This window comes from Labeo rohita, chromosome 1 (genome assembly GCF_022985175.1).
Source record: "Labeo rohita strain BAU-BD-2019 chromosome 1, IGBB_LRoh.1.0, whole genome shotgun sequence".
Lineage (NCBI taxonomy): Eukaryota > Metazoa > Chordata > Actinopteri > Cypriniformes > Cyprinidae > Labeo > Labeo rohita.
The window spans coordinates 50,168,284-50,195,889 of NC_066869.1; the positions used below are offsets into that span (position 1 = coordinate 50,168,284).

Consider the following 27,606-nt stretch of genomic DNA (forward strand, 5'->3'; position numbering starts at 1 on the left):
AGATGCACAGTCTGAGAAAAACATTTAATGAAATCTACAACTACAGCAACGGCGACACGACAAACTCATCGTCTGACGAAAATACAGACAAACGCACAAACCCAGAGCAGTTCATTTCTACGGCAAACAACGACAACTGAAGCGCCAGAGTCGATTAATCAACGAAAACCTGCAGAGGAACAACAGAAAGAACAGAGGGTGTGTTTGTGTGTGTGAACAGCCCTTCTGTATCATAAACACATTCTGTAGAGAAACACACACACACACACAGAAGAGCGTCTCGAGATGGACAAGATTCCATCAGAAAATCAATCATCAGATCTCTGCGTCATAAAGACTAGAATGTGTTCATGATTTCAAATTAATTACACATAAAAAAAAAAAAATCAAGGAAAAGGCAAAGAGAAAGTGAGAAATCTTTGGTTTTCATCCTTTAGAGGATTTTTGCTTTGGGAGCCACAAAATAAAACTATGTTTTTTCATATATTTCTATATAATCCTGGTATATAGCGTGTGTTAAACGGAGGGCGGCACAAAGACAGACGCTGATGACTCTTTGGTTTTCATCTGCATTTTCATTCCTGCAGAAAACAATAAAGATGAAACTGAAGCGCTGCTGCTCGCACACAATCGCAACATCATGAACCACACAGCGCCAGCGACAACAACAGATCGATGCCGCCGCAGCAATAAAGAAGCGAGCGGAGGAACGAAGCGGACGCCGCTGATAACGTCACGCGTGTTTCTAGCGCAGACTGTCGGAAAGCAGATAAAAACAACGAGACGACGTCAGTGTTAAACGCGTCATGAAAGCAGAAGTTAAAAAGACGTTTGCTTTGGCAAAGAAACACAAGTGAAGCGCAAGCGCGTCTGTACACAGTAGTATGAGAGAGCGGAGTCTTCGGACGAAGATCCGCGCGTCACAGGAAGCAGCTTTAGCATCAGTGCTGGAGGGATTCCTGACCTCTGACCCCTGCGCTCGCTACACGCCCCCGTCCGACTGAACGGAGACCGGCTTTGGTCGCAGCTTCTCGTGCGATTCTGTCCGTCTGACAGAAATTCAACCCCGCGGCATCAGGCCGGAGGAACGCTTTCTCCACAGAATCTCGAGATCTCAGATCGCCAGAAACACGGGAAAGAAACGTTCGACACGACAGACAGACGTGAGCGAATCACACAGATTTAATAGATTCAGCTGAATGAACTCGATTCAGAATCAGAGTTCGCTCAGAGTTCGTTTGCATCTCTCGCGGGAGCGGCGCTCGCCGACACCCGTTATTACTAGTTTAAAGCCTTCTAACCGTATTGATAAAGTGATGTCGAGTTAGAGTACTAGTTTAAAAAGTCATCCGACGGAACCTCCACCCGACGCAACATAAAACATCTGAAACGCTTTTGGTTAGAAATCTTAAATCGTCTACGGCCGGCCCGCTTCGCGGAGCCGCAAATAAAAACAACAGAAAGCCTCGTAGAAAGTCCGTATAAACTCTGTTACGCGAAATAATCTCTCGTCGAGAATCGGAAAGAGTCACATTTTTGGTTAATTTAGATGTTAGTCTAAGAAACAGATCGAAAAATAAAGTTCCGTCCTGCCCGTCTCCTCTCCGCGTTCGGTCGCAGGAAGCACGGCGTGGGTCGGTTTTTGGTATCGGGGCGGAGCCGCGCGCGCTCACTGCGCCTTCGAGGCCAAGGCCACGCCCTTGGTCGTCGCGGCGACGGGACTCTGCTGCACGTCGCTCATCAGCTGCAGGTTGAAAGCGCCGCCTCCGGCCCCGCCCGCCGACAGCAGATTGGCCGGCAGCAGAGAGAGGCTGGACGGGTTGAGGAAGAGGGGCGTGGTCACCAGACTGGGGGCGGAGTTTCCCGCGCTGGCGTTGGCGAACAGCAGGCCGGTGTTTCCGTCGATGGAGGTCAGAGGAAGAGCGCCGCCCGACGCCAGAGCTGAACGACAAACACCACACAAGCGCGATGAGAACATTTATAATCTCTCAGTATCGTCACGTTCATCAGACCAGAGCTGGACGGTGATGTATTTACCCTGGATGGTGGCCAGCGCGTTGTTGTTCATCAGCGCGTTTCCCAGAGCAGGACCCAAACTCAGCAGCGTCCCGCTGCGCAAACACAAACACAAACACAAACACGTCAGACACGCCAATCATCTGAGTGCGGCAGCTGTAAAACCAATCGGATTTGACTGTGGGCGGAGCTTACAGCATCATGTCAGGTGACCGATAAAACCTCTGATTGACATGGAAGAAAAAAAAATTGCTTTCATGAAAGCAAACATGTCTGGATCACATCTACCCCAACAACAAAGAAAAAACAATCTTTTTTTCCCTATTAATTAGTAAAAACGTAACTTAACACAGTGAACCTTCTGAAATAAACACTTTAGCCCAAATTTCCGTTTATGCTTAAGACATTAACACTATTGTTTTGTTTGACAAGTTTTCTGTTTAAATATGCAAACGAGGCATTAACTACTTAGATAAGCACTAATTTGCATACATTTAAACATGTAAAATCTGAACATTGGGTAAAGCTACGTTCAAAATCGGATTTTGCGAGATCTGGATGTCTCCCTTTATCACTCCATACATCAGACAGAAAACAGGCACATTTTCACCACGCTTTTAGGAGTAAAATGTCTAAATCAGTGTGAATAAAATATGAACAAACCTTCAGAATATAGACAGGAATAAAACTGTGAAGTTTGGTGTTTGTAAGATAAAAAAAAAAAAAAAAAAAAAAAAAAAAAACGTTTAAAGAATGAACTCTACAGACACAAACAGATGAAGCACAATAAAACAAACACTTATATGTGGATTTTGGATGAAAGATGCTCCATTATATGGAGCAAAATAGCCCAAAATCTCAAAGCTAAAAATAGATATGCAAAAAAAAAGGTTAGGTTATATTATATATATATATATATATATATATATTAAATATAAAATACTTAAAATGCAATTATATAAAGTGTCAGAAAATTCCATTATATATAAAAATCTTTAAAAATAAAATAAATATAGTAAAATATATTGTGTATAAGAATAAAAAATAAATAAATAAATAAAAAAAATAATATATATATATATATATATATATATATATATTTATTTTGGATGTTTTCTTTCCACTATTCTAAATATACTTTCTTCTTGTTCCATCCCATAATACCACGCTCACTCACCCTTGCGTCAGCTGTGATGGCGTTATGATCGTTGGGTTCAAACCCGTGACGGCAGTCAGATTAGCCCCGCCCAGTCCCGTGCCCGTCACCAGCAGCTGCCCCGTCCCCTGCGTGACCGTGGTCGCCGTGGAAACCGCATGCGCGGCCGCTTCCTGTTTAACGGCGGTGGCGGACGGGGTGAGCGAGGGCGACGTCACGGCGGGAGCGGGCGTGGCTATGGCGGGCGCCATGGAGATGACGGACGGCGTGTTCGACGTCACCTGACCCAGAGCTCCGCCTACAGCACAGAGAGAGAGCGTCACGTGACTCACGAGATCACATTAACGACGATGAAGCAGAGACTGCAGGAGAGACGCACCGCTGAGCGTGAGGTTAGAGATGCCGCTGCTGTTCAGAGAAACCACAGGACTGACCGTCAGCGTGTTTGTGCCGCTGGACACCTGAACACAAACAATCACTCATTAATTATACTATGACATAAAGTAATTATTCATACTTTTATTACGATTATTAATACTAAAAGCTGTTAAACATTGCACTGGTCATATTTATTTTCTTTGGCAGTTTTTAGTAGTAATAATAATAATCATAATAACATCATAAAATTAATAATTAACAATAATTGTCTTTTTTTTTTTTTTTACAGTGAAAATGCATTAATAATATTTCTTATTTTATTTCACTGTAACAAAAAAAAAAAGTTGTAACAATGACTAGATAATTCCTACTACTTTTATGACGATTATTACAACTAAAAACTTCTGAAAATAGGGAAAAAAAGATACAATATAAAAAAAGGTCACTATAAATATCAATGACTCCAAACCAATAATTACTCTTTTGATTATAATTATTATTATTAAATAGAGCATAAATAAAATAAGAAATTTTCCAGTTGTGTTATTTCACTGTAAAATAAAAACCGAATATTTGAGAAAAGTATAATAATAATCATTTTATAACACTTCATACTTTTGTGATATTGCTGTCTATTTTTGAGGGGCGTCTTAAACCTCAGTTATTTTTATATAAACTCTGCTAACGGCAGTAAGGCGTGCGGTTTTATTGGTGTCCGTGCGACGTGGACCGTGGCGTTCGGGGATGCGGAGTGACGCACCGCGGCCGTGGCGCTGCTGTAGATGGTTTTGATGGCCGATCCGGGCGATCCGCCGCCGCTGCTGGGAGGATTGATCCGCTTCTCCTTCTGCCTGCGGTTACAGAACCAGACGCGCACCACCTCCTTCTCCATGTTCAGCTGATCCGCGATCAGTGTGATCTCCTCCGACGACGGCTTCTGACTCTGCTGCAGATCACAAACACAAACGCTCGGTGTAACGCAGCCCCGCCTCCAAAACATCAATCAGCACTCAAACCCTAGCAACTGTTGCCACACGCAGCTGTTTGGAGTTTTACATGTCATTTTACAAAGATGCAGTAAATCTTTGCCGTGGTTCAGAGCTAGTGTGAACGAGCGATTCACGGCAGCACACAGACGAGCGGCTCGCGGCTGCGGGATGTCACGTCTGGTGAGCGGCAGCGAACGTTGAGCTCTGCTGCCCTCTAGCGGCCAGGATTCGCGCTCACCTCCAGGAAGCTCTTCTCTAAGGCCAGACGGATGCTGGTCTCGATGCTGGTCCGCTTCTTACGCCGCCGGTTCAGACTCTCACAGAGACCCGGAGACATTTCGCTCGGACTCGACACCACGCAGTCAGCAGACATGTTCTCTGAGCAAACACACGGAAAACACTCACTCTCAAACAGACACTTGTGGGGTTTTGCCAAAAATGTGTGTTGATTTCAGCCTTTCAGTGTCAAAGCTTTTCATATTAGCAGTCAGAGTGTTTGCCAACCGAAATTGATTTCCAGTCGTTTTTACCTCTATAATGGCATTTTTAATCTCATTAGACGTATGCATCATCTTCTGTGTCATATTCTCACATTTAATCAGTGAAATAATTTAGAGTAATAAGACACTTCACACCGTTACCAATCAAATGAAATCAGTGTCAGCACAAAAGCGGCATTTAGATGCATTTAAACGGTTTAATGCAGCTCAGAAAACATTACGCTACATTTACATATGCATAAATCATCTCATGGTAGAACTATTACAGTGAACTTAAAGGGGTCATCGGATGCCTATTTTCCACAAGTTGATATGATTCTTTAGGGTCTTAATGAAAAGTCTCTAATATACTTTGATTAAAAATTCTCAATGGTGTTGTAAAACAATACCCTTTTTACCTTGACAAAATCAGCTCTGCAAAAAATTTATCTCATTCTAAGGGGTTGTTCCTTTAAATGCAAATGAGCTCTGCTCGCCCCTCTGCTCAACTATGGTGGGAGTGGCCTCTGTCATGTGACGCCACAACGACAGACATCTGAGAACGGCTCGATTTGAAAAAGGGGATATTATTTTTACAGATTAATTAAAAACCACTGCATGGATTTTTATCATTATAGTGTAGATTTGTACACACACTGACAACACACATTAATGTTCAAACAACATGAAAAAGTGAACTTAGCATCCGATGACCCCTTTAAACTAAACAAAAACGATAAAAAAAAAAATTATAAAAATACATTTCATAAAAAATAAATGTTAACTATATTACTAAAATAACTAAAAACTAAAACTGAAATAACTATTTAAAAAACAAAATTAACTAAAACAAATCTAAAATAAAAGACGTGTTTATGGTATGAAACATCTGCTAAACGTCTCAATCTCTGGAATAAAGTCGTGTGCAGCGTGTGACGGCTGTTCTCACCTGCGTCGTTGAGCCATTTCTCCAGCAGAGGTTTGAGTTTGCACATGTTCTTGAAGCTCAGGTTCAAGGCCTCGAATCTGGAGATGGTGGTCTGACTGAAGTCGTTTCCGTAGAGTTTCCCCATCGCCAGCCCCACGTCACCCTGACAAACACGCGCACACACACACACACACATCAGCGTCACACATGACCACACGCTCGGTCTCGGTCACAGTCGCGGTCAGTGCGGCTCACCTGAGTGAAGCCCAGCTTGATGCGTCTCTGCTTGAAGTTCTTGGCGAACTGCTCGAGCTCCTCGAGGTCGCTGGCCTCCTCCACACACGGCGTGTCGATGCGCTTCGGAGCGGCCGCCGCAGGAGCCGGCATGGCGGCGATCTTACGCGTCGGTGTGGCCGCCTGCAACATCGTGAAGAGCCAAAGAAAATTTGTTAGAAATTTATAAATTCCACTTATTCTATTTAAAATTGTTTGTACTCTGTTTTAATGGGGTTGGATTAAATTAGATTTGGGTTTGGATTCGATTAGATTTTAGCAAATAATAATAAAACTTGACATCATGCAACAAAATCATGAAATAAAATCATAAAATACAATTTCACAACAGTTTATGAAAAGTTTGCCCAAAACAAACAAACAAACATTTTATGGCTCTATGAAATGCATTTTCACCAAATTGTGCGTTTTCTTTTTGAATTTTCCTGAATTCTATTTTAATGGATTAATTGAATTTTTAATAATCAAAATGCATATTTCATCAACTGAATTCATAAAAACAACAATTTTGTGTTATGTTTTTGAAAATTCTGTTATGTTTTTTTTTGTTTTCTGGTAATCAAATGAACCCACAAAACATGAACAATTTAATTGTTCTCTTAATCAAATATTAGAAATTTTTTGGCAGACAAAGTGCCGCACAGCAGGGGTTTACTGTTAAAACAAGGAGGGAAAAAATAATGATTATTCCATAAAAAACAGTTTTAATTGCGATTATATCATATATGATGCTTCTTATTATTGCTGAAACACGTGCAACATGCAGAATTACACAGTAATCTGTGTGCGGTTTAATATTCACAGACACGCGTCCATGTTGTCATTTAAGCGTACAGCTCTACGTTTGATTTTTTTAACCAGAATTCTGACATTCTGCATTACACAGTAAATTCTATTTTTTATAACTGGATTCTTTGTTTCCATCCAAGTTTTCCGCATCACGGCCGTCTTCGTCAGAGTCTCCAGTCTCTTGATTTAAAAACATTCAGTGGAGAAATAAACCGACCAGGGCTGCGTTTCCCAAAGGCAACTGTGGTTTCAAGTTCCTCCGAACTCTACTGGTAACGATGGAACTCGCGACCACAGCTGCCTTCGTGGAAACGCAGCCCAGATCAGAGACGAGCCGTATCACGACAGAACGGAAGCACCGAGAACGACGGACGAGCGTCTAAACGTGTCTGAGCTGTGCGTGACCTGTGTGGTGAGAGCGATGCTGGTCTGCGCTGGCAGGAGGTTGGCTTGGCTTTGAGGTAGTTGAGTCAGGAAGTTCTGAGCTTGCAGGAGACCTGAGAGACACACGGACACGGAGTTAGAAACGCAGAGGAGGAGCGGCCGCATCGGCAGACAGAGGAGACGCTCGTACCGGTCTGACCCTGAGGAGACGGAGATATGATGAACTGCGGCTGAATCTGAGGACTGATGGAGTGACCCGGCTGAACCAAGACAAACTGCTGCAGGTTCAAACCCTGCGGCTGCAGCTGCTGCACACACACACACACACACACACACACACACACAGAGAGAGACAGACACAAGATTACTGTAAGATTGATCTATACTGCAGCTACACCACAGTCCCTTCTGCTCGTCAAGGCCGCATTTATTTGATCAAAAATACACGAAAAATTATGATTTTTTCAATTTTAAACAGCCGTTTTCTATGTGAATATCTGTTAAACTGTAATTTATTTCTGTGATCAAATCTGAATTTTCAGCATCATTACTCCAGTCTTCAGTGTCACGTGATCCTTCAGAAATCATTCTAATATGCTGATCTGCTGCTCAACAAACATTTATGATTATTGTCAATGTTAAAAACAGTTGAAAGCTGTTACAATATATGTTATTTTTCAAGATTCCCATATGAATAGAAAGTTCAAAAGAACCAAAATTAATTTGAAACAGAAATCTTCTGTAACATTATAAATGTCTTTACTGGCACTATTTATTTCTTTGACCCCAAACATGTTTGAAAAGTATTGTATGTCTTACTAACAGAAGCGGGTGTCAGAAAAACTATTCTACTACTCTATTATTTTTTTTAATAGGACTGAAGTGGTTGTAAATGAGCAGCCGTCCTCAGACGTTTGACAGCAGTGCTGGAGGGAGCGTCAGTAATCTGGAATCTGATTGGACGGTGAGACGCCATTCACTTACGGACGCGATCTGAATGGGCTGGGACAGCGTGATGGGCGTGGCCGCGGAGGCGGAGATATTGGCTCCAGTGGTGCTGCTCTGCTGACCTGCCGACTGCTGCACGGCTGCGGCGAGGAGCTGCGCCTGCGTCTGCTGCAGCAACAGCTGCGCTGGAGTCAAACTCAACTGCGCAGACACAGAGAGATTCATGTTAGAAAGTGAAGCTCTTCAAATGCAAAATCAGCAGTTTTAGACTCTTCATCTGAGTAGTTCACACCCCGACTGTAAATTGTGAATCCTAATCATTTCTGCCGTATCATCGAAGGCTGCATTCATAATCTCAAGAATAATAAGATTTAACATGTTTGGCCAAAACTATGCATCTTATAGGAGTATAATATCTCGAAGTTCACCTATAAATGAAAATCTGTCATCATCTACTCCAGTTGTTCCAAAGCTCTGTGGGTTTCGTCCGTTGAACACGAAAGAAGATCTTTTGAAGAATGCTGGCAAACAAACCGTTTCTGGTCCCCACTGACTCCCACGTTATTAAAGAAAAGAAAAGTCAATGGGGACCAGAAACTGTTTGCCAACATTCTTCTACTGTGCTCAACATAAAACAGATTTGGAACAACACGAGGGAGAATTAATGACGACACATTCGTAGGTGAACTGTCCCCGTCAAAGCCGTTTTTCACAGCAGTGACTGGAGTTCACGGGTCTGTAAGTGATGCTCTGTATTCTGGCGCGAACGAACGCGAGCTGTAAACACTCCTCTCGTTAACTGAAACTCATTATGCGGCGCATATAAATTCCGCATAGATTTGCATATTCTCCTCCACCTGTTTCCGAGCGACAGAAGCACCGTTTAATTAACGCGCCGCACTGATCTGTCCAGCGCCGCCGGCGATAACAAACACCGCTGCCATGGAAACGACCCGCCGCCACCGCGTTCGGCGGCCTCGTGCTCCCACCGTGCTTCACGTACCTGCTGGAGCAGCGCCTGCGCCTGAACGTTGCTCATCGCACCTGCCGCTTGTCCGTTTGTTTTGTGGCCGTCCAGACCGCTGGCCTGAGCTGCTGCTGCTGACGAACACATGAGAGTCAATCGGTGTGACCAGTGACAAACACACAGACGTCATGAATCGTCACTCACCTCCGTTCTCCATGCTGCTTTTGCTCAGATCTGCTGGATGGCCGCTGGAATCTGTGCAGAGAGAAAACGTGTGAAGAACCAGGGCGACTAGATGACATTTACTAAAGCTGCTGATGACAGTAGGGAGATGACATTAATTTCATTATTTAACACGCTGAAGGTTCGCCAGTGCTAGCATTTGATGTGAGCGCATCTCTGTGAAAACGCAAAGTTGAGACGCCAGCTGAGCGAGTTTCACGAGTGAGATGCAACGCAAGTCAAACGCATCCGTCAAGCACGTTTACATACAAAAGCGCCGGAGAAGCGGAAAGCCGTGCAGAACTACTACTGTATGTTTGATATTTGATGATGCTGACAGACCGAAATCTGCTGCTGTTGTCATTCACTGTTAATAATCATCTGCTGCTGTTATACTGACAGTCAGGAAGAGTTTCAGTCGCCTCAACTTTATGAGTCGACATCTAAAACTGAACGTCTGCATTCGGACTCGGAAAAGTTTACAATTTTCTTATTTTAGTTTTTTTCTGAACATACAGGATATATTTAAGTACAGCATTTGATTTCATATTTCATGCATCTTTTTTGCAAAGATATTTATGAAGTGAACTTGTTTTACGTCGACATCGTGTGCTACACTTGAAGAACCTTTTATGACCAGAAGGTTAATAAAGAGAATGCTGCAGTTTTAAGTTAAACGTTGAAAAAACAAATCAAAATCTCAAATCAAGCATGCAGGAAACAAATATTGTATCTTTCACTAACCCACCCAGTCTCAGATGACAGAGCTGCGATATTAGACACAGAACTGTACTAATAAACGATCACATTTACTAGCAGAAGTTCCCAGCTGCTTCACAGATCGACAAAACCAATTAACAGAGCGAACGCTGGCCGCTTTAGTTCATCATTACCTGATCGTGAGAAACTCACCTGCGTCCACGAGCGGCCGCTCGACCCAAAGCGCACCTGAAACGAGCCGCACGACGACACTCGACGATCAACGACGGCGGCGGCGGCGCAGCGGCGACACCGAACGACTCCGGCGCATCCGACAGCGAACGCCAGGACGGCTGTTTGTTCGTCGGCGAGCGAAACACAAAGACTACATCTGCGAGCGCCGCATCCATAATGAAAGTTAATCAGTATGCAGCTGATTAAAGCCGTATGCAAATCTCACACCCCGTCGCTCATTAGAAGAGCGCCGCTTTGAAGTTCGGCACGCAATTCATTTCGCACGGACCTCTGAAAGCTTTCTGCATAATTCAACATTTTTCATAAATATTTATCAGCTCATTAGCATATTAATTGGATAGCTTTTAGGACGGAGGTGCGGCGAGCACAACAGCGAGCGAGAAGTGAGACAAGGCCAATTACCAGCCGTGTGTGACTGTTTTAATTACTGGGGGTGGGGGTGGGGGTTCCCAGCATGCAACACAGCTACGATGAAAGAATGTGTCGCTAATGACCGCGTCTCAAAACATCCCGGAGTCAAACTGGACGAGCTCGTTTATACTAAACAACATCTCAAAGCGAAGGGATAACGAAGCCTTAACTCACCCACCGACTGAGATCAACCTTCCAGTTTAAGAAGAAGATGCTGATCGAATCTCCAGTCACCAATATACTCTTTTTTTCCCAGCCAGGATTTCTAAATGGACTAAAACGTCCAGGTTTTGTCTGTTTTCCTGCTGACAGTCTCTCTGCTGTGATCAGCAGACATGGATTTTTTGATGGCTGATATATACAATATCAAGATTTTATTTACAGAGTGTAAAAACACATGCATAACAATTGTTGAAATTAAAACTTATATTTATTTCAAATCATAGTTTTATAATATTTGAAAAATAAGATAAAAAAATAGAACTTGATGAATTTAAAAAATTAAAAATTAGATGGCAACTTCTTAATTCTAGTGATCCTGTTATAGTATTTTTCACACCTGAAGACGTATGCACAAATAAAATATTACAGCACTTGCCAGCATTTATAATACTTTTTCACATAACGTTTACAAACTTTGTTTAAAGTTCTGCACAATCATTTAATAATAATTTGACGACTAAAGACAGGAGACATCAAAAAAAGTCCCGCTTCTGACATATCGACCAAACAGGAAAAAATGTTGGCCCATATATCAGTCCATATTTATGACCATGGATAAAGGTCAATATTTGGGTGATACAACTATTTGAAATTTTGTAATCTGAGGGTGAAAAAATAAAAAAAAATAAATAATCAAAATATTGAGAAAATCGCCTTTAAAGCTGTCTAAATTAAGTTCTTAGCAATGCATATTACTAATCAAAATTAAGTTTTGACATATTTACAGTAGGAAATTATGTTATAAATATTTTCATGGAACATGATGTTTACTTTACTAAATTACTAATGATTTTTGAAATAAAAGAAAAATCGATCATTTTGACCCCTACAATGTATTTATGTATTGCTACAAATTCAGCCGTGCTAAATAAAGTACCAAATTAAGACTGGTTTGCTGGTCCAGGGTCACATATCATCAGCCGTGGCGATATGTCAGACCAAACTGTAGACGCTACTGGTCAAACTACTTTTTACTATCACCTTCAGCAAGTATGAAAACTATAGGAAAACAAAGCAAAAACGAGGACATTTTAGGCAATTTAGAAATTCCGGCTGGTAAGTACAGGGAGTTTGGTCACCCGACTGAATCAGTGGCGTTTGCTAAGTTCATCTTTACTAGTAGTGCTCTTACTGAACTAACTACTAACTAACTACTACGTGCTGTGTAAGTCACCCTGCAGCTCAGCGACGAGCTTGATAAAGGTGAAGGAAGCTCTTCATCTCAACCCGCCACGATCAAAGACTCACGCATTTACGGCGCAGATCTGCTGCACCGTTACACACAAACACAGTCATGTGGCTTTAACTCAAGCTGTAGCCATGACAACGACCCCGCTCAGACAGACAGACAGGCAGACGGAGAGAGACAGACGGATCTTTGCAACTCAAAAGAAAACAGTTGAGAGAAACACCATTTACATACGGCCGCTGCGAGGGCTTCGGTAAGCTAACCAACACACAATGCATTATGCAAATGTTTTAATTAATAGAATTTTAAATAAGCAATTAATTAGCCTTTCAAACTATTGAACGCAGCGCTGCATAATTTAAAGCAGATAAGTGGCATAAGGCACAACGCAGGAGAAATGAAGTATTCAGAGAACAGAAACATTTCAACTCAACTGCAGCCCAAACTTTTCTATTAGACCTCAAGAACTCATTAATATTTATCAGCTTTAATTAAGCCATCATCCTGTGTTTGCCAATCATGCGCTCCAATTCTGCCATGACTTTAATGTAATAATAGAAACCAGACTGAACTCTGCTGTCATACACGACCGGATCAGAGTCGGTCACGAATAACGAGCAGCTCAAACGCCTTCAACTTACGACACTGCAATGACACTACAGTGATGTTACAGTAACCAGTGACACTACAGTAATGTTACAATGTCACTACAGTGATGTTACAGTAACCAGTGACACTACAGTAATGTTACAATGTCACTACAGGGATGTTACAGTAACCAGTGACACTACAGTAATGTTACAATGTCACTACAGGGATGTTACAGTAACCAGTGACACTACAGTAATGTTACAATGTCACTACAGGGATGTTACAGTAACCAGTGACACTACAGTAATGTTACAATGTCACTACAGGGATGTTACAGTAACCAGTGACACTACAGTAATGTTACAATGTCACTACAGGGATGTTACAGTAACCAGTGACACTACAGTAATGTTACAATGTCACTACAGGGATGTTACAGTAACCAGTGACACTACAGTAATGTTACAATGTCACTACAGGGATGTTACAGTAACCAGTGACACTACAGTAATGTTACAATGACACTACAGTGATGTTATAGTGGTGGTAAAAAAAATTACTGTAATTTCTTCTCTTTTTCTGAAACAAATCAGAATTGCAAGATACAAACTCAGAATCCTGACTTTATTCCAAGATTACATTTTGCTTACATCTTTAATTCTGAGTTTATATCTCTGAGATAAGAAGTTTGAATTTCTCTTTTTTCATTTTTTTTTTATTATCCTGTTGCAGAAACAAACTTCCATTTTAATGTGAGACCAATTAGGTTTTACATTACTGATTTATCTTTTGATGCCATTTACACTATTTATTCAATTTGATGTTACCAAATAACGGTTTCATTCTGTTGTGCGAATACTGTAGTAAACGGAGCCGCTGCACAAGCATCTCACACACTAAACGGAGCAAGACATTAATAACGAGTCATTTTTAAATTAAAACAAATTCAGACAAGATGGTTAACAAAATACATTTACATTTTTCATTTGGTGAAATTTATTATTGAAGCTCATAAATAAAATGCCACAAGTACAACACCATCACTCATAGAAATGTGAATGTGAAGACCAGCAAGCAAAACAGCTTTTCATACGCAACATCAAATTTTTGTGAAGAAACATGGTTAATTATTAAATTAGCGTCCATTATTGTATTAATTGTATTGCTGTTTAGTGAACACATGTGACCATGTGGAAATCATTCAAAACAAATATACAGCCCCTAAATGTTTAGTATATTACTATTACAGCTGACAAGAATGTAAACAAAATATTGCTATTTTAAAGAATCTTTTCATCAGAAGAAAAAAAAATGATACAGAATTGGTCATTGCTAGTCTGCAAAACCACACTTTCACACATGAACTACCCATGACCAATGCTAGTCCAGATCACTACACTACACTAAGTGTGGAAAACTGGGACAAATTATTATGCAGTGCACACACACACACACACACACACATATAACATACAGATAACACCCTGAATGTTGTGTAGGAGCAGCAATGAGCTAAATGCATAAATGCAAATGCAACGTTCCTGAGAGACACAAGAGGAGCTGAAATAAGAACAAGGTGAAATCCTCCACAGAACTCACATGCACTCAGACCCAAAGCAAATCACACAGCGCGCATTAGCGCTCACAAATTAATCATTCATGAACACTGCGTTTGTACTCATGAATATTCATGAGCGGCGCTGTATATTTAATCCGCGCGATAAATAAATAGTGTGACGCGCCTCTCATCTGGAATGAAACTGACGTTTAAATTATGCACAAGAATGAAAGGCATTAAACAAGCGGGCTGATGTTATGCAAATCCGCGATTTCACTCCTGCAGTTTTTAATGTAGTTCCTCCCGAGCCACTTTACCCTAGAATTATTCAACGCCAGGCGCCTTTGAGAAAGGGAAACTTTTCAGAGTTTGTCATTTATGACCTGTTGGAGAAAACAAACATCACCCCCAACACGCGCGCCCGCGCGCACACGCGCACAGTCGGGGTATTTAGGTTGCCCCGAGGGCAAACAGTTGATCTCGAGAACAGAAGCTCAGGCTGAAGTTGTTCTTTTGTTCGTTTGTTTTAGTTCGCCACGACACAGATTAAAGTGCCGAATTATTATTCCACATCACGCGTGCGCGTTCACCGCCGAACAAACGCATGAATATGCAAATGAGCGGCCGTTGAGTTTCTGTCTCGGCCGAACGACACAAAGCGCGCTGATAGCACAGCTGCTAACACACACTCACAACACTTCACTAACATCACCTCCGCGCCGAAAACACGCCCGAACCGAGCCGTTTCACCCACGCTCACCGGCCCGGCCGCGCGCTGTGCTACAGCACGGGATTATGTGAATATGCAGCACGCAGGCGCGCCATTTCAAATCATCAGAGTTTTGTACAGGACAAACAACTCTCATCTGCTGCTCACGGACTCAAATCATCTCCACAGTAATAAACCGTCTCCGCCGCTGCGATCGCTTCTGTGTGTAGACGGTCGGCGCGTGTGTTTGGCTTTGTTTACGCGAGGCGGATGGGGAATATGAATATGTAAAATGTAATAATTACCTGCAGTCGAGCGCTCATCTTGAGTCGTTGATCCTCTGTCCGCCATTTTGAATATTTAGTGTGAGAGTGAAACCCCGCCTACCGCTGCTACAACACACACACACACACACACACACACACACACACTCTCCTCTGCCTGACTGACCTAAAACTTCAGAACGACCACATTATTCAATAATGTTTAATTTTCAGATTCTCCTGTTTGTTTGTTTTCCTGAGCACAAACTCCGCCTACACTGCAAAACACGATTTTCTTACTATTGTCTTGCTTTCTAGTACAAATATCTACAGATTCTTGAATCAAGATAAACTTATTTGACAAGTAAAATAACTTACGATATTATGTCTTGTTTTCTTAAAAAAAAAAAAAAACTAAACATCAAAATTCTGTTCGTTTTTGCTTAAAACAAGCAATAATTTCTGCCAGTGGGGTAACAAAAACAAACTCGTTTAGCCTTTGAATAAAGGTTATTTTTCTTACCCCATATTTTTGCTTGTTTTAAGCAAAAACGAACAGAATTTTGATATTTTTTCAGAAAACATGTCATTATAGCTACAGTGCCCTCCACTAATATTGGCACCCTTGGTAAATATGAGCAAAGACGGCTATGAAAATTAATCTGCTTTGTTTATCTTTTTGAGCTTACATTAAAAAAATTCACAAAATGCTAACCTTTCATTGAAGCAAAACAATTCAAATTGGGGGGAAACTTACGTTATCTTGGCTGTTATCTTGAATAAAGGACGTTACAATAATTGGGTGCCAATAATAGAGAAAAAAACATTTATTTCATAATGAGATTTCCCCCCTGCTTTCCATTGTTTTGCTTCTATGATAGGTTGGAATTTTGTGAATTTTTTGAATGAAAGATTAAAAGGATAAACAATGCAGATTTATTTTCAAAGCCAACTTCGCTCATATTTACCAAAGGTGCCAATATTAGTGGAGGGCACTGTATCTTAAGTCATTTTACTTGTCAAGTAAATGAATCTTGATTCAAGAATGTTTAGATATTAGGCAAAAACTGCAGTGTACAGATTTAATGTCGCAGTAACTAATTACCACAAAAGCCCAATTACACAAATGCTTGATTTCTTTAGCAGTGGTTCGTTTGTTGGTTTTAAAAGGACATTCACAATAAAACTTTAAAATTATGTTTTTGTGTAAACAAGTAAAAACAATACAACACTTACTCAGAGTCAGTATAATTATTTTATATCAAGTAAACCAAAGTTTAACAGTTTTCTGTTACATTTTGCATTTATACAATTATTTTTGCATTTTCATAATAATTACTTTTAACCTATTTTTTTTTTTTGTGTAGACTTCGGTGTGTGTCTATAATTTTTTTACTATATATTATTATTACTATTGGGCCATTTCATTTAATGACTTTTTTATACATATTTTGGGATAAACATGCTCTTAACTGTACTCCCCATCATGCACCAGGAAGGTCTGTGTGGTTCTTCTGGGTCATAAATCCTGAACACAAGACACTTTTGTAAACATTTGCCTTTATAATGAATGCAGTGATGTTATCTTCTTGGGTAACACGGTTGTTTGCTCATATACATCACACTGAACACTTTTGTCTTAATGGATGCAAGCCTGTCAGTTCACACATATGAAACAATGAATCGTTACTGCTACGATAATCTCTATCTACATAGATAATGGCATCGTTAATTTGGGGGCATAAACAGTCATGTTTGCATTAATTTTTATTGTGAACGTTGGACTTTGACTCCTCCTGTTTCCTCCAGGCGGAAAGAACTTCATCGTCCTCCATCTCTTCCGCCACTCGTGCTCTCGCCCTCTGTTTGATCTGAGCAATGAAAGCAGATATTTCCTCATCTTCCTCGTCTCCCTGTGCTGTTTTAGCAGTCCTCACAGTCTCACTGTTCTCATAGAGCGAGGCGTGAGAAGATTTCTGCTTTGCCGAGTAGTTCTGGTAACTGCCTCTCTCCTCGTCCTCATAGCTCGCATACGACCTCCTGGTTCTGTAGCCGGTATCTTCACCCGAGCCGTCGTACGAAGAAGGAGGGGACCTCCGAGAGCGATAGTTAAACTCCGGACTGGGATCTCGACCCAAATCCATGTCATCGTCAGCCCGGTGCCTGGACGAAAATCTAGAGGCAAAGCGATATTCCTCCTCTTCGTCGTCATTTACTGAAATGGAGCTCCTGCGGCTCGGGAAGTCAAACTCCGAAGGTTCCTCCATCCCTTCGTACGATGGCCGAGACATGCGGGGCGGCTCGCCGTCCCCGTCGTAAGGTTTCGCTTTGCTCTGAGGAGGTCTCACGTTTTGGAGCCATTCATCAATGCTGCTGGTGGGGTTACTGGCTGAAGCGGGAAGGTTCAGTATTCCCGAACGGCCGTAATCTCTTTTGGGTTTGGGTTTCTCAGAGGAACGGGCTACCGGATCGTCGAATCCATTCGACTTTCCGTGCCCGGCTTCGTCGTCGTCCTCCTCCTTCGGTTTCTTCTTCTTGTATAACGTGCTGCGCTTGTTGTCCTCAGCAATCTTCTTCACCTCGTAGGACGCCATCTTGTCCCGCATGTCAGCCTTGATTTCTTTCTCCATGGTGTCCAGTTTGTGAAGGTTCACCTGGTCTTGGAAGAGGCTGTAGAGCGGCACGCTGGTCGTAGTGATCTTGCTCCTCCGGGAGCCCAACCCGGACACCGAGGAGAGGTTGGACGCTCCTCCGGCAGAAAGCACGGACTCGGCCCGACCGCCGGCCGACAGCACGGACCGAGCCCTGCCGCCCGCAGACAGGACGGATTCGGCCCTGCTCTGGGACAGCACGCTTGAGGACGTGGACCCGCTCAGCATCGAGGCTCTGTCGTCGTCCGCTCCGCGTCCAACACCCAGACTGAACACCGATCCCGCTCTGGAGGGGGCGAGACTCGCTCCCATCATCATCTCGGCTTGCTTCTGCACGAGAGTCTCGTTGACCACGCTGGCAATCCAGTTTTGGATATTGGCGATGTTTACCATGGGCTCGCCGTTAGGACCGATGACCGCGGCGGGAGGTGCGGGAGGCTCCTGGGGAACGGGAGGCTGCGATCGGGCGCTGCGACCAGAAAGGACAGAAGACCTTCCGCTCAGCACGGACGCGTTATCGTCTCCGGTGACGCTGGCGGACGGAAAGACTCCGGCGCAGAAAGCGGACAGCGGGATGCTGCCGCTCAGAGCGCTCTCGGTTTCCCAGCCGCACACCGACTGGCTCTCCTCCAGCGTTTTCCTCGTGCGCTCCAGAAGCTCCTCTCGCCGCTGTCTTTTCTTGATCGTGGCCGGGTCCTCGGCGCGACTCATCTCCAGAATTTCGTCCTTGTTCTCTTCGCCACCGTACTTCTTCTGCTGCTTGAGCTTCCAGGTCTGATAGGCCGTTAAGTTGACGTCCTCCAGCGAGGGAGCGGGAGCTTCGGTCTCGGCCTCCGCTTTCTCTCCGTTCTCAGCCGCCGCTTCTTTTTTGTTCCATCCGAACTGGATTCGCTTAATCTTCCATCGTTCCAGAGGTGTTAGATTTTCCTTGTTCTTTTTGCAGAAGTTGTACATGGAGCTGCTGTCGGACAGCATGCTCTCGACATCATCGTCGATTCTTTTCCGGCTCGCCTCGCTGTCCTCGTCGGTCTCTTTGAGTCGGTATCGTGCGGCGGCCTGCTCCTCGATCTCCTTCAGGCGCTGCTTCCAGAGATCGGAGTAGCTGCTGCAGCTCGTCGTGGAGCCCGCTTCCGAAGCGGGACGACGTGGACGACGCCCGATGCGTTCCTTCACCATTCGCACGTCTTCGCTGGTCACGCTCTCCAGGTCCTCGGGTCGCGCGGCCGGCCGCTTCCTGTCGCCCGGCAGAGACTCGCCGTCGTCCCCGTCGCACATCAGCTGGGCCTCCCACCAGTCCTCGTTCTGGTACTTCTCGTTGCGCTTCTGCCACTCCCTTATCATGCTGTCCACATCCCCATCTTCATCTTCCCCGTCTTTTCCAGGGAGCGGCGGCTCCTCGGCGGTCGCCGGCGTGTCGGGTTTGCTCGGGCCGCCGAGGAGTCCCGCCTTCAGAGCCGCGGCGGCGGCAGAAGATGCGACGCTGCTCATGACGCTGCCGCTGTCTTCCTCCTCGTCCACCATTATGGATTCGGCTTTGACTCCGAACATGCTCTCCTCCTCGTCAAGACGAGCACGGGTGTCGATCACGGAGCACTGACTGAGGGTCTCGTCGTCGTCTTCGTCTCGTTCCTCCATTAGAGTCTCGTTGAGTTGGCGCAGTTGCTTTATAAACCCTTCGTTGGGGTTGATGGCACGTTTCTTCCTGATCTCCAGCAGGGCCTCCATGATGCTCATGTTCTGGAAGATCATGAGATAAGCAGCAACAAGCACCGCCGAGCGGCTCACGCCCATCATGGAGTCCACAAGCACCTTGCCTACATGAAAGAGAATAAAAAAATTCTTCATATTAGCATAACGTCATCTTATTTGTCACACAAACTGAAATGCCACACGAAGTCCACGCCTCCTCGCAAAGGGCCTGCAGCCAACGAAATTTTTCATTGATATAAATGAATCATGAGTGCTCTGGATTAGCAAGCCACATCATGACCTAATTAATATACATGATCATAAATTCTCTCCTGGAGCTTGATGTCAGGAACCGAATGAGGAGGAGACAGACTATTCGTACGAGCCAAAGCGAACGGCAGGGCACATTTTGAAAACAGACACTATCTGGAGGGATCCGACACAGAGAAAGGGGGAGATGAACTCTTACTGTCAGAAATTCTGAGCTTCCGAACCACATCCAGATCCGAAATGCAGTTACTATATTTGCTTTGAAATGCCATTTCAAAGCTAAATAAATAAAAAGTTTGCCCAAAATCCAGTCGTCTCATCGTTTAACTCTCTCTACTGTTGTTCTGTACTCATGTGACTTTCCTCCTCCTATGGAAAATGAGAGCTGATGTCATTGTATAAAAAAAGCTGAGTGAAACTGTGGCCGTCGGTCTCTAGCATTCTGCTAAATATCTTGCTTTGCGTTCAGCAGAAGTCATACAGGTTTGGAATGACATGAGCGTGAGTAAATGATTTCTGGGTGAACCGTTCGGTTTCAGTGTCGCTCTGAACTGCAGCACTGGATTCACTGACCCTGGATCAGAGTATCATGTCTAGACAGGAGTAATTCGATTGTGATGTCAGATTTACAAATTTACATGATGTGAAATGAGCTGTTCTGCTCTGAATGTTTTTGGCATGATAAAGAAGACTAAATGAAAGAGAAGCAGTGCTAGACTAATAACTGTCACCTCTATAACTAGCGCTTTCTTCACTGCGAGCACATGTCAGCGTGATCTGAGTTTCTGACGTTCTCCTCGATTCAGATTGTGAAGAGGTTCCTGTCTATCTGTGTCACTAACTCTAAAAATAAGTGAGTGAGACTTGACAGAGTCCAGGCCGCTGAGTTAATTCGGTATCTGCAGTTTGTTTATCTACGACATGAACAGCATGTTGCTCGTAGGTCTAATCCTTTCATGATTTAAGTATTACTTACATACCAAACCCTTAGTTTCTCCTAAGTAAAAATATGCTGAAATAGAAGTAATATTAAGCTCACTCTCCCCTCGACAGAATAATTATTAAAGAGAACCTTTTCTAAACTCACCTCTGTGTGTCAGCAAAGCGTCGTCTATGAACTCGGCACACGCGCGGAAGTGAGGAGAGATGTCTGCGTCTGTGAAATCGTCCACCTCGATGCCCATGTAGGTGATGTTCATGCCCTGGTAAAACACCTCGCCGGTGTAGACGCCGGTGCCGTGAGCGGCGTTCACCACGTGAGTGATGCCGAGGCGTTTGAGACGGGCTTTATTCACCGCCACCGACCTGCGGCACAGAACAGCGGCTCACTCACAATAAATAATACCATATACAACAAATACAACAACACTCACTCGTCATGACGCTCAGTCATTCCTCAAACTGGGGCCCTGCTCATCTTACAGTATGTAGATACATGTAAGACTTTTAAGAACACTTTAAGAACATGGAAATAACTTTTACTGTACCTTCTGATCACACTTAAGAAAGCGCTGTTCTTCCTCAGTATTTTTGTCTTGTTTTCCAAAGATTCATAAATCAAAATACATTTACTGGAGAATCAAAACGACTTAATTAACTTAACTTAACTTAACTTAATTCAAAGGGAGAACAAGTTTCCATTCCCCATGGACAGATATTTGCTCTCGTATTTGGATCTCAAAACACAGGACTTCATATCTTCAGTTTGCATCTCAAGTAAATGTATGTCGACTGAAGAATCTTTAGACACTTGCACTGGAAAACAAGACAAAATACTGAGGAAGATATCCATTTTTATGCAATATGTTCAACACTGACTTTGTGAATGGAAGATGTTCTGCTGTGATTTGACACCTTTTAGGCCTTAATTTGTGGCAGGGCAAAATAAGACTTTAAAACCCTTTGAAAGTTCCAGGCTAATATTCGCCGTCGTCCTGACGTGACTCACTTCTCCGCGATGTAGATGTTGGGCCAGACCTCGTCGACGGGGTTGAACGGCGCCTCCAGCCGGTCCTGGATCAGCGCTCTCTGGATGTCCAGCACACAGGGCGTGTTGTAGGGGCTGCGGTCGTCGATCATGTCCTTCACCCTGTTGTACAGATCCTCCACCATCAGCTGCTCGGCCGATTCCAGCATGCCGTCGGGGGTCGTCGGCGTCCGGACCTCTCTGGACTTCAGCTCTGAGGACAGACGGACACGGAGTCGTGAAAGAGACACGGACACCACGACGCTACTCACGAGCGCTGCAGGACGACACGCGTCTTGATTTACAGACCTTCACTGATGATCTTCTTGGCAGCGACGGAGGAGGACAGATGAATCGGATCCATGAAGATACTTTCCGCATCGGAGCCGGAGATCATGGAGAAACGGTCCGATATGGTGGAGAAGCGATCGGACATCATGGAGAAACTGTGTGAGATCAAGCACACGCTCAGCATCATCATCATCATCATCATCATCATCATCACAGCAGCGGGTGAAGTTCACGTTTAACAATGTTTGAGTTTTACTATCAGATGCCGGTGTGTTGACGGACCTGGGCGAAGGACAGCGCAAGTAATGCGACTGAACGCCTTTAACACGTGCCGCTTCGTCCTGATGAGGAACCTGCTGATCCTCTGCGGCGCTGCTCTCGCCGGACGACGCCATCACACTACAGACAGACAGATAGAGAGACATAGAACAAAAGAGAGAGAGAGAGAGACATGAATCATTTAAACACAGTTAAACCTCACAGCATAACAGAGTCCAACAGAAACAGCCAAAACATCATATCGTCACTTTAACTTCAGGTTTCATTAGATCATTCTAATGGCATAATAACTCAAACTAAACTAAACGTGTTACCAAGTTCAGAGAAACTAAAGAACACACAAAGCGTGTTTGATTGGTGAAGGTGATCGCTCTCAAGGCTCCAGTTCATGAACTACTATTTCAAATACTTCCAGATGAATTAAAAGAAAAGCTGAAAACACACATGATAAATAAACACATTTGATGACAACAACAACAGGTTGACCAGGCCTTTGCCCGTCTGTGTGTGTGTGTGTGTGTCTATATTTAGAGAGTGACAGCTGCAGAGATTCTTCTGGAACAGGGAGGTCACACACACACACACACACACACACACACACGACAGTGTAACCGTGTTAAAAGAGCTAGAGAACAATGAAAACTAACCCTGCTCAGTCCTTTATGTGTCTCTATGATCTCAAACAGCGTCTGTGAAAGTTGAAGTTTCTGCTGACCTGAACGTCTGCGGCCGACGGGCTCCGTCTCAAGCGGCTCTGAGGTCCGTCCGTGTGTTTGGACACTAAACTTAGAGGCTCCTCACACTCCCACCGGCCCCGGGGCCGCCCACGTGACATCAGAGGGGTCTGGCGGCCCCCCGGTCCCTTAAAGGGCCGGATCTCTAAACGTGACGTGATACAGCACAATAGTCTGCTGGTCATCACAGATGAAACAAGGAAAACTGCTGGACAGACTGACGTTTTTAGTTTAGATCTGGGCAACATTCTTATGTAAAAATAAATCTGATGTGTCTGATTTTTGCTGATGACTTAAGTGCCATTCAAATGGATTGATCTAGACAGTTTTCATCTCAGTCTCATAATTAGTTTTCTCAACTGCTTACACACTAAAAAGCCTTTTATTAGTGACAGATAAAACATGCATCCAACTGTCAAAAAGAGAAAAACACCTCAAGACGGTAAACACAAAATTATATTATATTATATTATATCATATCATATTATATTATGTTATATTATAATATATTATATTATATTATTAGGGCTGAGGATAATGTACACTCAGTACGCTCATACATTCATGGCTTATTAAACTGAATGAATGGTTACTTTTCACCACCTTTCATCCGAGCGTTGTTCTCCCTTTCTTCAGCGGTGTAGACTCTGATGTTACAAACAGTAACGCCGAGTGTGTTCTATCACTGTGAGACGCGAGGTGGCGCTAATGACCAATCCCTGGAACGGTTTCGCGTGACGTCACGCATGTAAAGAAACGCCCACCTGAAGGGCCAAACGAGGCTTTCCTCCGGGGACAGCGGGTGTTTTCAGCAGGTTTGTACTGAGACTCACATATTAAAAGAGCAAACTCTGTCTACACTTTAGTGATGGAACTATATACCGATGAACAGATGAACACATCACATGAACGCAACGCGATAAGTAGCGCAAACATTTTCCAATAGAAAACCATCATAAAACGCTTTATGCGGCTTAATGGGCCTAAGATATTCGTGCTGGGGTCATTTTCTTGCCTGTATATAGTTTTCCTCATCAATAAGGTGTGTATTGAACTTGATTAAGACACCCCTTACGAATGACATATTTGACACATTTCTCACGCCCCACATCCGTTTTCTCACGCGCCCTCAGTTAAAACTATATTAAAATGTGATATTGGTGAAGGCTCCAGTGTGTGTTTGTGTTTGCTCTCTGGAAATCGCCAAAAGATTCTATTTACAACGTGTTTGCGCAGCGCTGAGCAGTGTAGCCAATCACAGACATATCTGTTGGTTTCTGGAACGCCTGTGATTGGCCGCTGTTCACTCACCTGTAAACGCCGGTTTTCCCCCTGCAAGCTGATGAATCCTCTCACTGTAACACGATGTAAATAAGAGGTTCATTGATTATAAAGGACCTTTGTGAGATCGCGATGAACTGAAGTCACACCGTTTTAGTGATTATAAACGCACTTTCTGTGCTAAATATAATCCGTTCAGAATGTGAATAAAAGTGTTGTTTTTCGTGCTGCTAAGGGCCATAAACCCTGTACAAGGGCCAACGTTTCGGGAGTGACACATCAGTCCCTCATGAACTCAGGATTCACTTTCAAATGGGAGAAGAATATAATTTCTCAAATCAAATGTTCAAGCAATGCAAACTAATAGATTAATAGAAAAATATTTGAATTTTCACATCAAAATATTGTTGAATGCGCTTACAAATGTTTATAAAACTAGCAATTGACTACCCTGGTGAAAAAAACAGCATGTGCTGGTTAGGTATGTTTTGATGCTGGTTTAAGATGACCTTGACCAGCAACATGACCAGCATAAACCAGCAAAGGACCATCTTAAACCAGCATCAAAACATACCTAACCAGCACATGCTGTTTTTTTCACCAGGGTAGTAAATCTTGCAGTCCTTTCACTGTACATTGCTATTCTTGTGATTAAACGTTAATAGTTTTGCAGCACCGCAACAGTCATTTTACGATAAAAACGTCCAGATGTCAGACAAAACTCTGCTGACGGGTGTTTTACATATATTATTTTTTGTGTTACATATACAGTAGTCAACATTTGAAGTGGATCAAAACCTTTCATTAAAGTTGTCCTAAAACCAAAACAATACGTTGTCTTGTCTTAGGACAACTTTGATGAACTTTTTTTGATCCACTTCAAATGTTGACTACTATATATAAAATCCCAACCCCACCGTGGGAATTCTCACTCCAAGTTGAGCTCAAAAGTTGGCAGGCCTGGTTTTATTACAGATACCACGGTTAAACTGTGGTTAGTGTAGCAAAACCATGGTTAGTTTGTAAGGGTCGCTTAAAATGCAGCGCTGTTTTTGCGTGTCACGTGACTGAACACTATCAGCGCCACACGTGACATTTGCCGTGTTGAGATCCAGAGTCAGGAGAAATAAATGATTCTGACATATTCACAATATCCTATTTGTCTACACCTTATACAAAAGTGATCTGCTCTGACGAGTCGGCGGCACGCACGCGCAAACAAATGATTAACTCGCACACTATCCGCCTTTTTCTTTTTCGCTGAAGTAAACTTATGGGTGAGACTTCCGGTTCATTATCCGCTATAAGGAAATAATAATAGAAGAATAACAACGTGTTGTAAACAGTTAAACTGTTTGCACTACAAAGCAGTGTGCTCATAATTAAGATAATACATTAAAATAACATGGTAAGACACACCAGTTTGCAATATCAAGCAGCAAAATGAGCTGTTTGTACAGCTAAAAATAGCTGGAAGCCAGATCCATAAAATGTACAAATGGCCGCACCCGCTCTTACGTGGATAAATATACAAACGGACTTTGGTGAATCTCTGTTCAGAGTTCAGAGTACATACGGTACAAGACATGGACTGCAGAAATCTACACATCTATGTTCTTGCTCTTGATACTGGTTTATTTTACAGTCGGTTTACCATTTACTATATTTGTTGTTTCTTTAGACTCATTTTTGTGTTTGATTCTATAATCAGGCATAGAGAATATTTTTCATTTTGACACTCAAACGACTGCGTAACCCGTGAGCCGACCGTACTGCTGTCTAACTAGTGTATATCTGCTGGAAACACACACGTTCTGTTCTCATGCTTCGTACTGCTTTCTTTTATCATTTATCATTGTATAATCTTTTATTTTACCTTTTACACAAGGGCCTTGACAAATAAAATTTGCTGCAGATCAGAAAAAAACAAACCCTTTAGACACACACACACACACATGTTTGTTTTTGTGAATTGTGGGGACTTTCCATAGATTTTATACTGACCAAACGATGCTGTCTGTCCCCTAACCCAACCCTAACCCTAAACCTAGCCCTCACAGAAAACATGTTTGCATCATTACACTTTCAGATAAACACCATTTACTATTTTTAATCATTTTTTAATATTGTCAAAAATTTCAGGTTTTACTATCCTTGTGGGGACATTTGGTCCCCACAATGTAGCAAAAACAAGTACACACACACACACACACACACACACACAGTCTCTCTCAAACTGAGTTTATGTAGGAATGTTTAAAGAAATAATTTACAGACATGTTTGTTATGAGAGTGTGTGTGTGAGAGAGAGAGAAACTCCATGAACACAGTGTTTGAAGGTTATCTTGAATTTTTGTACATTTGTTGTTCACTGTAAGTGTGTGTGTGTGTGTGTGATCCACAAAAACACCACACACACTTTCAGTGCATCTTTATTTGACCACATGGGAATGTGATTTTCCCACAAATGACAAAATTTATAAGAGAAACAAATGCTTACAGAAAGCACACGAAAATAATCTAATGTACAAAACATGGTAGTCAGAATATATACTGCACTTCTGTGACCGGACGCTTTTATTACTCTATAAATTTCTCTGTAAATATATCAGAACCTTTCTAACGTGTTTCTATAGTTGATCTGCAGGTACAACAGTGGAGTGTTCATGAACATTTATAACAACAGGAAAAACTCGCACGAGTTATAAGGCACAGACACACACACACACACACACACACACACCACAGAGAAACAGCCAGTGACAACTGATCCAACAGAGACGAAATCAAGAGGAAATGTTTCTATAACATGAACTGACACTGAAATGAGTTTGAGAAACAGTGTTGAACAAATAACACAGTGCTTCAGTCTCTCTAATGTACACATAGTAAACCGTGCACACACACACACACACACACACACACAGATTCTGGTTATAGTAACATTATCTTGCTCTCTCTGTGCATATTTATATATATATATTTATATATATTTATA

At 42.8% G+C, this 27,606-nt stretch overlaps 2 protein-coding genes across 5 annotated transcripts; both read right to left on the bottom strand.

Annotated features, from left to right (window-relative positions):
- Positions 1-5: 5 nt before the first annotated feature.
- On the bottom strand, positions 6-15,585 carry pou2f1a (POU class 2 homeobox 1a). 3 transcript variants are annotated; one of them, XM_051105601.1, is made up of 14 exons: positions 15,490-15,585; positions 9,533-9,583; positions 9,365-9,459; positions 8,398-8,562; positions 7,604-7,721; positions 7,435-7,526; positions 6,202-6,363; positions 5,968-6,109; positions 4,778-4,917; positions 4,311-4,496; positions 3,552-3,633; positions 3,194-3,470; positions 2,038-2,111; positions 6-1,941 (listed from the first exon to the last, which is right to left on the bottom strand). In XM_051105601.1, the coding sequence occupies exons 1-14, from the start codon at positions 15,533-15,535 to the stop codon at positions 1,670-1,672; spliced, it is 1,902 nt and encodes a 633-aa protein (XP_050961558.1). In that variant the 5' UTR covers positions 15,536-15,585; the 3' UTR covers positions 6-1,669. The 3 variants fall into 3 exon arrangements, with proteins under 3 accessions (XP_050961558.1, XP_050961553.1, XP_050961550.1); XM_051105596.1 differs by having other exon boundaries at positions 7,604-7,718; positions 9,365-9,462; positions 15,490-15,583; XM_051105593.1 differs by having other exon boundaries at positions 9,365-9,462; positions 15,490-15,583.
- A 1,081-nt stretch (positions 15,586-16,666) lies between these two features.
- Positions 16,667-25,041, bottom strand: dusp27 (dual specificity phosphatase 27). 2 transcript variants are annotated; one of them, XM_051118639.1, is made up of 6 exons: positions 23,241-25,041; positions 22,597-22,713; positions 22,333-22,469; positions 22,006-22,237; positions 21,145-21,362; positions 16,667-19,912 (listed from the first exon to the last, which is right to left on the bottom strand). In XM_051118639.1, the coding sequence occupies exons 2-6, from the start codon at positions 22,707-22,709 to the stop codon at positions 17,208-17,210; spliced, it is 3,405 nt and encodes a 1,134-aa protein (XP_050974596.1). In that variant the 5' UTR covers positions 22,710-22,713; positions 23,241-25,041; the 3' UTR covers positions 16,667-17,207. The 2 variants fall into 2 exon arrangements, with proteins under 2 accessions (XP_050974596.1, XP_050974605.1); XM_051118648.1 differs by having other exon boundaries at positions 23,309-23,329.
- Between the last annotated feature and the right edge of the window lie 2,565 nt (positions 25,042-27,606).

Coding starts and splice junctions, on each gene's coding strand:
- pou2f1a (XM_051105593.1), bottom strand. CDS start 15,535: ATGGCGGACAGAGGATCAACGACTCAAGATGAGCGCTCGACTGCAG. Junction 8,563..9,364: donor CGCAGGCGCTGCTCCAGCAG/GTACGTGAAGCA, acceptor GTGTCTGCGCAG/TTGAGTTTGACTCCAGCGCA. Junction 3,634..4,310: donor ACAGCAGCGCCACGGCCGCG/GTGCGTCACTCC, acceptor GTTTGTGTTCAG/GTGTCCAGCGGCACAAACAC.
- dusp27 (XM_051118639.1), bottom strand. CDS start 22,709: ATGGCGTCGTCCGGCGAGAGCAGCGCCGCAGAGGATCAGCAGGTTCCT. Junction 22,238..22,332: donor CAAGAAGATCATCAGTGAAG/GTCTGTAAATCA, acceptor GTCTGTCCTCAG/AGCTGAAGTCCAGAGAGGTC. Junction 19,913..21,144: donor CGCTTTGCTGACACACAGAG/GTGAGTTTAGAA, acceptor TCTTTCATGTAG/GCAAGGTGCTTGTGGACTCC.